Genomic DNA, 12,987 nt, shown 5'->3' with positions numbered 1-12,987 from the left:
AACACTGTGTATTTTCTCCCAGGTCACTAATAAAAAGCAGAGGCCAAGAAACAATCCCTGTGGCATCTCATAAGAAGTGTACCAATTAACTGATGATTCCACTCTAACAACTATGTTTTGTGATCTATGTTAGCTAGCTATTAATCCATTAATATGTGCTATATTGATTTTTTATGGTGCTCATTTTTAATATGAATGTTCAGTGGTACTGAGTCCAATGCCCTACAGAAGTCCAAGTATATAACATAAAAATGTAATTTATCAACCAAATTTGTAATCCCACTTTAAAAAAATATTCAGTTAGATCAGTTTTCCACACAGTTATGGTGATTGGCATTAATTATAGTCACAAAATTTAATTCTTTAATGATTGAGTCTCAGTGGATCAATTTTATTTTGCCCAGGATCTGTGTCAAGTTAACAGGTGTATAATTACCCAGGATAACCCATTTTACCCTTTTTAAACACTGGCACTAAAATTAACCTTCTTTCAGTCCTCTGGAACTTCCCTGGTATTCCAATATCTGTTTAAAAATTAATATCAATGTTTCAGATAGCTTCTTGACCAACTTTTTAATATCTTTAGTAGAAGATATCTAATCCTGTGGATTTGTATTGATATTATACTGTAATATTGAGTGTATAATAAAAAAAGAGAAACAAATCTGTTTGCTGATGGTTTGGGGGTCATTTATAGCAAGCTAGCCAGCCTCTTCTCAGTTAAAATAACACATTTTTTCCTTATTTAAATTCTATACACTGCCTCCTGCACTCCATTTGCAAAGTTACTAAGAAAGGGACACAAGCAATTGAGAATTGAATATAAATGTGCTAAATAAATAGCATTTGCATTTGATTTAATCTACCCATTTTTCCCTAAAGCAGTAAACAAACTGCATGTCTACATGGGCCTATGTTATGGTGAAATGAGGTGTGCTACAAAAAATTGATTAATGACCACCCAAGGATGTAGATTTGAATGTTCTCTGAGACAGAAATCCAGTGCTTGCCAAGAATTGTAAAATGGTCACCTTTGACTCCTGGGTCCTGACTAGCTAAAAATCATTTGAATTCAGAGCATCTGAGTATACAGCAGAACCTTTGCATATTAAATACCATTGATGGTGAAAAATGAAGGCAATTGCTTAAGTTTAATTTTAAAAATCCAAGAATTCTTAAGATAAAACAATTTTATTTAAAAAAAAATATGGCCAGAACTTCACCAGCTTCTCTAAACCAGTTCTGAAGAAATACCCTTTTCCTTCTCCTTGGACCCCATACTCTTAAGGCCCCCATACGGAGAGGATCCTTCACATATCCTTTTTTCCTGCATGCAGTTTGGGCTCAGCTGCCTCCAAGCATAATCCATACAGAACCCTCTAAACTTCTGAGGATTAACCAACTCTAATCAAAACCCATTGGCACTACTTTTATATTTCTTTTCTCTTGGCTGTCAACCCAAGAGCTGCCTGAAGAAAATCAGCATTTCTTTATCATTAATGTTTTTGTAAAAAACTGTCATGTCCCTGGGGGGAGGAGGGGGTGATCCTTGTTGGCAGGTTTTAACAGGGTGGAAATGTTTGTGCTGAGGTAAGCTTAGCTAACAGTGTCAGTCCAAAGTGTGATGGCATGACCAGTCTGAAAAAATGGTTGCTGTCATGCAAAGGTGCAAATGGTTATTATGGGTAACAGACCCATTCAAAGGTAGAGTTGAGAGTTAATGCCTATATAGCATAGACCTACTGCTTGAAGGACAAGCCTTTGCCACATTGACCAGCAGAATTACATTTGGAATAGTCTTCTAAACTTGGTGAGAATGTCACTCTTTCTTTCCTAAACATTATTTTAAAGGGATTTGCCAGCTATCATCTCACCACTATCCTCAGAAAACCATCATCTTATGCAGCCATGGCCAACCTGAGCCTCAACCTCACTATAAACTGGGTATATCAGAATATTCATTGCACTAGATACCACAGATCAAAGTATGACGTATTATTCATACACAGACAGTGTTGCAGCTAGCTGTACTATATGATGATATAGTGCCAGATCATAGCTAGTCCCCTTACACAGATTTGCACTCATGGGGTGGGGAGGAGGGAGTGAGGGTGGGGCTAGTTTTGCAGTCCCTATGCTACTGAGATGCTTCTCCCTAGGAGGCCCTCATCTTGAAAGGAGCCAGCAGAATTGGACAGTCACACTGGGGGAATATGCTGCACTCCATGAAGGGGTATTGTTCAGAAACAGATGTGGAGGATCAGATCTGGTGGTTGGAGTGGTGGCAGTTGGGTCTAGTGGTCAGTGTGGTGGCAGCCCGGCCAGGAGCCAGAACCAAAGATCAGCACTGGAATCAACAGCAGGCTCTCAGTAAAGCAATAGTAGGGCTGGAAGCTAGAGCAGGAGCAGGCTTGGAAACAAGGGTAGAGTGGAAGGAAGGCAGGAGCAGGCTAAGGCCTGTGGAGTGGGTCACCCCTATCAGGCAGGGGACGGGTCTAAGTCATGAAGTGACATTAGGCAGACTGAGCTGCTGTTTTACCTGTGAGACTATATACCTGCCTGGAGAGTCATCAGACCAGCTCCTGGCTTGTGGATTGGCTGGAGCCTAGCACAGCAATGACTCATTGCCTCACATATAGCAGCATGTATGTTTGCACACTGAGGGCTAGATTCACAAAGGAACTTGGGTATGATGATGACCAGCATTGTCATGCATAACTTTTGGGTGCCTAGAAAATCACCTGAGTTCAGTGCCTAGGCTCCCTGTACAACGAATGGGGAGAACAGCAGTTATAAAAGCCAGGCTACTAAACAATGCTTCATCTAAGAAAGCCAATGGGAGATGCCAAGCTGACAGATGTGTACTAAGTCCCACTCCTCTCAGGGTATGTCTTCACTAACGGCCATATCGGCGGGTAGCAATCGATTTCTCGGGGATCGATATATCGCGTCTCATCTAGACGCGATATATCGATCCCCGAACATGCTCCTGTCGACTCCGGAACTCCACCAACGCAAACGGCGGTAGCGGAGTCGACAGGGGGAGCCGCAGACGTCGATCCCGCGCCGTGAGGACGGTAGGTAACTCGATCTAAGATACTTCGACTTCAGCTACGCTATTCACGTAGCTGAAGTTGCGTATCTTAGATCGATCCCCCCCCCCTCCTCCCCCAGTGTAGACCAGCCCTCAGAGACCGGCAACTAAGTCTGGGCTGTACGGAGGCATCCAACTCTGCTTGGATTCTCAGCTACAAATCCCTTAAGTGTAACACCAACAGACCCTGGTCAGTGGCAGGTGGGATCAAACCAGGGACCTTGGGAGGTTAAAGCATGAGCCTCTACCACATGAGCTAAAAGCCAATTGACTGTTAGCTAAGGCTGTAGAGCAGACTCATTTTATCTCTTTCTCTAAGTGGTCTCTGTGCCACTAGATGGGACAGACCACCACACCCAGAAGGTGTGTGGGTTACATAAGCACCTGTGCTGTTTTAGCAAAAAGCAGCTGGGGGGTGGATAAGGAGCAGGAGAATGACTAGGTCCCTCATAACTCTTAGCTCAGGCCTTGGCTACACTTGTGTGTTATAGTGCAATAAAGCCACCAAGAGCGCTCTACCTCACTCCCTGTCCACCCTGGCAAGGCACGTAAAGCGCTCTGACTCCACAGCTGGAGCGCTCCTGTTACTCCACCTCCCTGAGAGGAATAACATTTGTTGTGCTCTCGATGGAGCGCCGTGGCACCAGTGTGGACACCTAATGCGCGCTGATTGGCTCTGATTGGCCTCTGGAAATGTCTCACAATGCCTGTTCTAGCCACTCTGATCATCACTTTTGAACTCTGCTGCCCTGTCCTCAGGTGACCAAGCGTCAGACCCGCCCTTTAAATTCCCTGGGAATTTTGAAAATCCCCTTCCTGTTTGCTCAGCCAGGTGTGGAGTGCTCTCAGCACATCTTTCCAGGTGGCCATGCCTCCATGAACCAGGCAATCCCCAGTATGGAGCAATGGTGAGGTGCTGGACTTCATCAGTGTTTGGGAGGAGGAAGCTGCGCAGTCCCAGCTGCGCTCCAGCCGTAGGAATTACAATACCTTCAGGCACATATCAAGGGCCATGATGGACAGGGGCCATGACTGGGATGCGGTGCAGTGTTGGGTTAAAGTGAAGGAGGTGCGAAATGCCTACCACAAAGCCTGCAAGGCAGTCACTACGGTGCTCCCCCACAACCTGCAAATTCTACAAAGAGCTGGATGCAATGCAGTGGAGGTGGGATTGCCCACAAGTAACGACCACCATGGACACTTCCAAGCCCAGCACAGCAAGGGGCGGGGGGAGGAGGAGGAAAGCACGAGTGATGGTGCTGAGGATGGGGGAGATACCCCAGAATCCCTAGATGCATACAGCCAGGAGCTCTTCTCGAGCCAGGAGGAAAGCAGCCAGTCATGGCGTCTGGTGCTTGGGGAAGGACAAGCAACAGAGGAGGTTCCTGGTAAGCAGCTTTCTTTTCGGGAAGGAAGTTTTTAAGTACGGGCTCTTTGGGCAAGGAGGGTAAGGGCTGCATGCATGCCTAGATGCGGATTAGCACATTGATGTGGTCTATCACATTGTGGTAATTGGCATGGGTGATCTCTTCAAAAGTCTCAGCCAGAATGTGGGCAATGCGCCTGCACAGGTTTATTGGGACAGCTAGCGTGGTTCTTGTCTCAGTCAGGCTAACATGTCCATGCCACTGTACCGTGAGGGGCGGGGGGACCATTGCTGCATACAAGCAAGCTGCGTAAAGGCCAGGGCGGAAGCCACATTATAGGAGAAGACCCTCCCTTGCTTCCCTGGTCACCCTCAGCAGCGAGATATCTTCCAGGATGAACTCCTGTGGAGAATGTTGGGACAGTGTTCAGGGTAGGTGCCCCCTGCAGCTGTTGGCTCTCCCCAAGGCACAGAAACCCAGAGGACAGTACAGCCATGAAACAATCAGTCCCCACGGACCCTGTGCTTACTCACCATTTCTGGGGCTCCCCTGGGTTATGTGCCCTCGCTTTGGGACAGCCAAAGTATGTTTTTTGTGACTGCCCTCCTTAAGTACGGGGCAATCATTGCTCTGTCTGGTGTGTACAACGCTGCCTCTGTTAAGTGTTGCATTTTGCCTGTCTAGATGCAACCTTGAGATCACAGCCGTCATTCTTATCACCGGCCGACAGACTGAAAAGACCCTAGAAGAGGCCGCATAAAAGCAAAGAAGACATGCTGCATGAAGTCATGCAGCAGTCTGTAAATGAGAATCAAAAGGCACAGAAGTGGAGGGAGAGTGAAAGGAGGTTAGCGACCGATTGGTAGCTGTCTAGAGTTGCCAGCTTCCAGATTGCAATAGCCACCCGCTTCTCCACCAGCAGGGCAGCTGTCAATCTCAGGCCTTGCGCCACAGAGTGGGGCGAGCTTAGCACACAGTCCCATGGAAGTGGCTTTTCTCATCTGAAATTTCTGCAGCCACTGATCGTCATCCCAGACTGGCAGGACGATGTGATCCCACCATTCAGTGCTTGTTTCCCTAGCCCCAAAGCGGCGTTCCACAGTGGAGAGCATGTCCATGAATGAAACAAACAATTTTGTGTCATATGCGTTACGCGACTTGATATCATCGTCGGACTCCTCACTGTTACTTTGGATCTTAAGCAGTAACTCGACTGCCAAACGAGATGTGCTGGCGAGACTCATCAGCATGCTCCACAACAGTTCGGGCTCAATTCCCGCAGACCGAAAGGGAAGACAAAGCACGCTCTGCACAGAAACCGTTGAAAGATGGTGCCAAATATGGACGGAAACACAAGGATTGCTGGGATGCGAAGTGATGCATCACGGGGCATTGGGACAGGATTGAGAATGACCCGCATCCCACATCCCCTTCCCACAAGCCACAGCACCAGAATGGGAAGAGGTGCTCTGTGGGATAGCTGCCCATAATGCACCACTCCAAATGCCACTTGAAGTGCCATGAATGTGGCCATGCTAGTGCGCTTGCAGTTGTCAGTGTGGACAGACTTGAGCGCTTTCCCTGGTGTTCTCTCTGAAGGCTGGTTTAACCCAAAGCATTTTACATCTGCAAGTGTAGCCATGCCCTCAGTGTTCAAGGATGTGGGAGACACCCTGGTCAAATCCCTCTGCCACTTAAGGAAAAGAAGGAATTTGAGCTGAGAATCTACTACCTCTCAGTTGAATATCCTAACCATAGAGTTAGGGATATTCTGATACGTGGCTCTTTCTGTCTCTCCTGGTGAAGCTGTTTCACCGCGGATAAATAACGAAGGAATCACTGGGCCAGAGAGAAAGAGAGCAAGCATGAATGACACTGTAGCTTGGTGATTAGAGTACTCACATAGGATGTGAGAGAGCCAGGATCCAGTCTCTGCTCTAATTACTGTTTTATTTATTATCCACAATGGAACAGCTTCAATAGGAGAGAGTGAGGGAGCAACATACAAGGCTCTCCCATAGCCCAGTGCTTAGGGCCCTCACCTAAGAAGTTGCAGGTCCTATTTAAAACCCCTTTTCCCCCTCAGGTGGATGGGGGGCTTCCACATCCGACATGAGTATCCAAACCATTGGGCTAGAAGTTGGAGGGAGGTTGTCCTCCTCTGGCTGTTTTTATGTGAATTCAACTACAGGGACCTGTTCTGGTAGATGAGGTGTAAACACACTTACTGGATTGGGTCCTGCAGGTAAGTTTGGCAGAGGAATGCCTCTGTTCCCTTGGTTCGTGCATTGCTCTTGGGCTTTGGTGTCCAGAGCCCTGGCGTGGGGCCTGCAGTTTGCATGCTCAGAGGCAGGAATGTAGGTGTCTAGGGAACTTTTGGAATCATTGGAACAACTGAAACAATCCAGGGTCATGCTGGATTTTCCATCACTAACAATTTTTAAATCAAGTTTGGATTTTTTAAAAAAAGACATGCTTTAGGAATTATTTTGGGGAAGTTCTATGGCCTGTGTTATACAGGAACTCAGACTAGATGATCATCATGGTCCCTTCTGGCCTTGAAATCTATGACAAAAAGCTTTTATGCAAAAATTCAGAGGCTGAAGCTGAGCAAATTTAGGTGCCTACAGAGCTAAGGGGCAACTAAGTGGGGGTTTTGTGAATCCTAGTGGGGCCTGATTCTAGGATTTAGGTGCCTAAAGTGGCAGGTAGGTGCCCAAGTCCTTTTGTGAATCTATCTCTGAGAATCTCCAACAGGTGTTCTGTCTCCCTGGGGGAGATTGTCTCCTGAACTGGCCTCCCAGTGCAGGGCTGTAGCTAAATCCCACTGGTTAGCCTATAGAGAATGCCAGCACGGAGTTAAAAGAGCTGAGATACAAGGTGGGTGAGATAATATCTTTTACCGGACCAGCTTCTGTTGGTGAGAGAGACAAATGGTGGAAGTTGGTCCAATAAAAATCTCATCCAGCTTGTCTCTCTAATATCCTAGGACCAACACAGCTACAACAAACTGCACTAAAAAAACTGGTGAGAACAATTGTTTCATCTTTCTAAGTTCTAAACCTGCCTTATTGTTCAGAAAGGACTGCATTTAACACTCACTATTTCTGCTCTTTAGCACAACTTTTCAATAGCTCTTTGCTTGTTTTAAATCTCTGGTTGATGATGAATATTAGATGCTCAGTGATGCTTAGTGCAAGCAGAGTATAACAATAGATTTTTTCTCAAAGAGAAAGAAAAGTCCATTACTTCTGGGCACTTTTTACTTCATATTCCTTTATTTAGTTTATTTTCAAATGGCTGTATGTCTTCAGGCTTCTCTGAGGCAAATAGAACTCAGAGTCACACAAGTTTGCAGTACCAGACATGATCATAATGTAAATTAAAGGCAATAAACATCCATAGCCTACCTTGAAACTGTGTAAATTTGATGGTTCCCATTCTCTCTCCATTTCTGAATACAACTTGACCCTAAATAAAGCAAATAAATACCTTAAGTTTTATAAATACTTTAGAATTCATTTTAATTCAAACTACAATTCATTCCAGTTCACAGTTAAAACATCTAATATGGACATTGCTCAAAGATCAAACACAGCTGGTATTCAAATAAATCAATAACAAGCTCCCTATAGAACTTTTCATCCATAGATCTCAAAGTGCTTTACAAAGGTCAGTATCATTGTACCCATTTTACATATTTGGAAATGGAGACAGAGAAGTTAAGGTCATCTAGCAAAGCGCTGGCAGAGCTGGGAATTTTAAAACCAGGTCTCTTCATTCCCAGACTAGTGCTCCTAAGGATAGTTTTGGGGCTTGAGGACCATGTGTTCAGAGTACAATTCTGCTACCCTTATTCATCTTGAGCAATGACTTAATAAATGATCATAGAATATCAGGGTTGGAAGGGGCCTCAGGATGTTATCTAGTCCAACCCCCTGCTCAAAGCAGGACCAATCCCTAACTAGCCCCCTCAAGAATTGAGCTCCTAACCCTGGATTTAGCAAGCCAATGCTCAAACCACTGAGCTATCCTTACCCCCCCTCACTTCTACTGAGATCAGTGGAACTACTTCTATAGTAAGATATTACTTTAATGTGAGTCGTTGTAGAACTGGACCCTAACTGACAAAGGACCTGCACTAGGCACTCTGGCTGCCAGAGATACCTCCACAGAAGTTTACATACTGTATTTATTTGGACTAGAGACTACCTAGCCCTCATGACAGCACATAGTGGATGTGGGGGAGGGAGTAAGGACCTTCCCCTGCTCTGCCCACCTTGCCTTGCACAGCATGTATAGAGAAGTAATCTAACTCTTGTGATTGCCATTAAACACCGTGGGAGCCTAATTATCTTCTCATATCAGTGCAAATCAGCACTTAGTCCTTTGAAATCTGGGGACTCCCACCAACGTAAAACCAGTGTAAAAAGAGGAGAATCAGTCTGTGTGTCTTTGAATGTAAGAGACACACAAATAAGCTGTTGGTCCATCAAATCCAGTAATCTGATTCTGGCAGTGGCCTATGCCAAATGCTTCAAAGAAAAATGAATATCCCCACAATACACCAGGATATTTGTGGAACTCTGTTTGTGAGGAATTCATTTCCCACCTCCTGCAGTTGGGGAGGGATAGCTCAGTGGTTTGAGCATTGGCCTGTTAAACCTAGAGTTATGAGCTTACTGCTTGAGTGGGCCATTTAGGGATGTGGGGCAAAAATCTTTCTGGGGATTGGTCCTGCTTTGAGCTAGACTAGATGACCTTCTGAGGTCCCTTCCAACTCTGATATTCTATGATTTGGTCATAAGAAAATATATGGAAAACTGAGGTTTCCTATCCATTGTATCATTGTTTTTATCTAGGATTACAGTAAGTGTTATCAAACCTTATACAAGTATCTGGTATTTTAAAATATGCTATTAAATAATTCATTTCATGAACTTTTCGGCAACGAATTTCACAGGTTGATTATATGCTTCATAAACAAGTATCTCTTTTTATTAGTTTTAAATTTAATACCTTTCAGTTCTGCATCCCTTTGCTCTTGTTTTATGGAATAGAGGAAGAAGGAGCATCTGAACAGAGGCCTTATGACCTTCATTAGTTAGAGTTTATAAATGAAGACACTCCTTTCTCTTCTGTCCATGCTAAATTATTCCAGTCTTCATAGCCTCTTAACACTTGTAAATCCTGCCATGTTTCACTCCAGCTATTTTCACTTTCAGGTACAGATAGCTCATTAAGGAGACTATTGGCCACCATGCCAGTATGTGATCAGAAAGGAGGCTCTGCAACAACTGCACATCCAGCAGTGTCTTTCCTTCTCTCCAGGGGCTAAGCACAGTCTCATTCAAGATCTGTTGCCATGCTGCCCTAAACACCTGGACTAAAATTTCTAAAGAGTTTTTCAGCCACATCATATATACCAGGGGTAGGCAACCTACGGCACGTGTGCCGAAGGCGGCACACGAACTGGTTTCAGTGGCACTCACGCTGCCTGGGTCCTGGCCAAAGGTCCAGGGAGCTCTGCATTTTAATTTAATTTTAAATGAAGCTTCTTAAACATTTTAAAAACCTTATTTACTTTACATACAATAATAGTTTAGTTATATATTATAGAAAGAGGCCTTCTAAAAATGTTAAAATGTATTACCGGCACATGAAACCTTAAATTAGAGTGAATAAATGAAGACTCGGCACACCGCCTCTGAACGGCTGCCGACCCCTGATATATACAGTTCCTATATGGATGAAATTCAGTCATCATAGTTACTACGTTTCACACCAACGTGGGTCTTAAAATAAAGATAGCTGAGATGGAGATGCAGAATGAAGTTAACAATTAACATATGCCTAGGGCTAGGAGGTACAGTGGTTAAATCATTTGCCCTACACCGCTATAGATCTAGGTGCAAAACCTGACTTAAGTCACAAGTAGAATGAGTTTGGTAGTTCAAGATTTAGAGGCTCTGGCAGGGTTGTGGGTTATTTATCCTGTACCAAAAAGTGTGCCAGATGTCTCAGACCATACATAAGATATGATCGCTGCCTGGAAAAGCTTAAAATCAAAAGTATCCTTACTCAAGTCCAGTAATACTTTACTGTGTGAATAGTCCAATTGACGCCAATGGGACTATTTGCAGACTAATCAACTTGAGTAATGGTGTTAGAATTGGGCCCTGAATAGCCAAGCCAGATAAAGGATGTGGGAAGGGCACAGCCATACCAACAAAGGCATCATCAGTTCTGCCTGGCCTTTACACAACTACATGGAATAGGGGAAGGAGCCATGAGCCTTACCTCCCTTTGTAAGGATATACAGAACTGCAGACCCTGCACTCATGGAAGGGAAGCGCAGTTATTGCATCCTAACTACTCCTCCAGGCATGAAAGATGCTCTAAAAGGACTGGGGAGATGTGCAGGGCCAGCCTTAGGGGTGGGTGAGCAGGGCAGTTGCCTTGGGGATTGTCTTCTGGGGGTGCCACACCACTCAGTCACTGGCTTTGGGTCTCTTTTTTGTTTTTGCTTTGCTGGCTGGGGAGTGCAGGGTGGGCATCAAAAATATTCTCTGCCCGGGGTCACCAAAAAAGTGAAACACCTAGGGTTGGCCCTGGAGATGTGTTTGGGGATGAGTATGCTGCACACCTTAAAAGGGAATAGGGGCATGTGTGCTCCTGCTGCAGATCAGAGAGTTCTGCAAAGTATTCTCTCTCTCTGTGGGAATAGTGTAGCTTTGGGTTGCCCTCAGAGGCACAGTAGAACATTGAGGCACAATCAAGCCCAAGCAGTTGGAGGTTATGTTAGGATATATCTTGCTAGTTCCAATGTCCGCAGTGTTGTAGCCATGTTGATCCCAGGATATTAGAGACACAAGGTGGGTGAGGTAATATCTTTTATTGGACTCACTTCTTCTGGTGAGAAACAAGCTTATACAGAGCTCTGCTTCATGTCTGGGAAACCTACTCAGTGTCATAGCTAAATACAAGGTGGAACAGATTGTTTAACATAAGTAGTTAACACATATTTCAAGGGACCATTCAAGGTGTAGTGGCTTTTAACACCCCACTAGTCATAGAAGAGAAAGGAAGTGAGGGGGAGAGAAGAAAGCTTGGAGGGTGGCATTGTTAGTGGGTTAGAGAATGTTGTAATAAGCCATAAATCCAGTGTTTCTACCCAGTCCAGGATTGTTAGTGTCGACTAAAATTGTGAATTTAAGCTCCCAGGCGTGTCTTTTGAAAGTGCTGTGCAGGTTTCCTTTGAGGATGAGCACTGATAGGTAAGGTATAGAACCATAGGTGCCGACTCCTCAGGTGCTTCAGGGCTGGAGTACCTACAGGGAAAAATGATGGATGCTCAGCACCCATCGGCAGCCCCCCATTAGCTCTCCCCCACCCTCCTTTTGTCAGTTTTACATTTGCTGCCTCTTAATTTAATTGACTGTCCCCTTGTTTTTCTCACATGAGAAAGGGAGAACAAAATTCTAAGTTATTATATGAGTTCATATTATTCACAGATAACAGTGATCTCTTGTGGTAGGTTTTTTTTTTTGTTTTTTTTTGTTTTTTTTTTAAGTATTGGCATAAGCTCTGAGTTAATGCAGTTTTCCAAATTCTACAAAAAATAAATAGTTTGCATCTCTTTACTCAGTTTATTTTAGGGGGGAGTAGGGAGGTCATCGTCCCTCCAAACTGCAAGCCTCGGGAACGCATGTCCCTTTTGGCTTGACTAGTGCTGCCCCACAAATATAGAAGTCAAACTGCACCTATGTCTTTACTATTCTTTGTAATATCAGCAATATTCTGACAAATGCATAAAATGAGAGCATTTACCCTACTTATCCACTGATTAAAGGAAAAGCCATCCTCACTTATATGCTGTGAAATTATCCACTGGAATGGATCAGCTCTGATTCATCTGAATATACATAAACTTGTAGATAAGTTATGTATTAGGAATAATAGCTGTACATTTTTAAAGCTTTTATTTTGAATTCTCCATTGTTAAGAATTGCTGAATTATAATTTAAGCAATATACAAAGAAATTGCCAAATTTATTCAATGTATGTTTTCTCCAGTATTTATCGGTGTAGCATGATTTTTATTATGTGTATATTCAAAATAAAATACTGTATCAGCAATAAGGCATGCTGAATAATGCAAAAATAATAATGAAATCAAATGTTATTAAATGGAAAACTTTTGCTGATTTTTATCAGCTCTAATATTTGATTAAATTATTGTTCTAAACTCATGAGTTTAGTTCTAGAAAATTATACATAGATACATAAAGCAAAAAACTCCATCAGAGAAGTGTAACCTTGCTACCCACCCTACAAGTAACCCCATCCACACAAATGTTAGGAAACAGGAAAATCAACGGTGGAAATGCTATAACCAACAGAAATGCTATTACTGTTCCAGGATTAAATGCTGACTACCCTGGTCTCAGGCAGGTCTCTCTTTCAAGAGGACCTCATACATACTGAGTCATTAATATGTAATTTTACATATATTTTAACTTAAAG

The 12,987-nt window shown here is 43.8% G+C and overlaps 1 protein-coding gene across 1 annotated transcript in view; it reads right to left on the bottom strand.

The window, feature by feature from the left end:
* The window catches only part of GABBR2 (gamma-aminobutyric acid type B receptor subunit 2), a 940,989-nt gene that overhangs the window by 398,386 nt on the left and 529,616 nt on the right, over window positions 1-12,987 (bottom strand). The window contains exon 8 of the mRNA XM_045004115.1: window positions 7,872-7,932. Within this exon, the coding sequence (XP_044860050.1) occupies window positions 7,872-7,932 (61 nt within the window). The remainder of the gene's footprint in view (window positions 1-7,871; window positions 7,933-12,987) is intronic.

Source organism: Mauremys mutica, chromosome 2 (genome assembly GCF_020497125.1).
Source record: "Mauremys mutica isolate MM-2020 ecotype Southern chromosome 2, ASM2049712v1, whole genome shotgun sequence".
In the NCBI taxonomy this organism is placed as follows: Eukaryota; Metazoa; Chordata; order Testudines; family Geoemydidae; genus Mauremys; species Mauremys mutica.
This window is presented reverse-complemented; position numbering and strand designations above follow the sequence as displayed.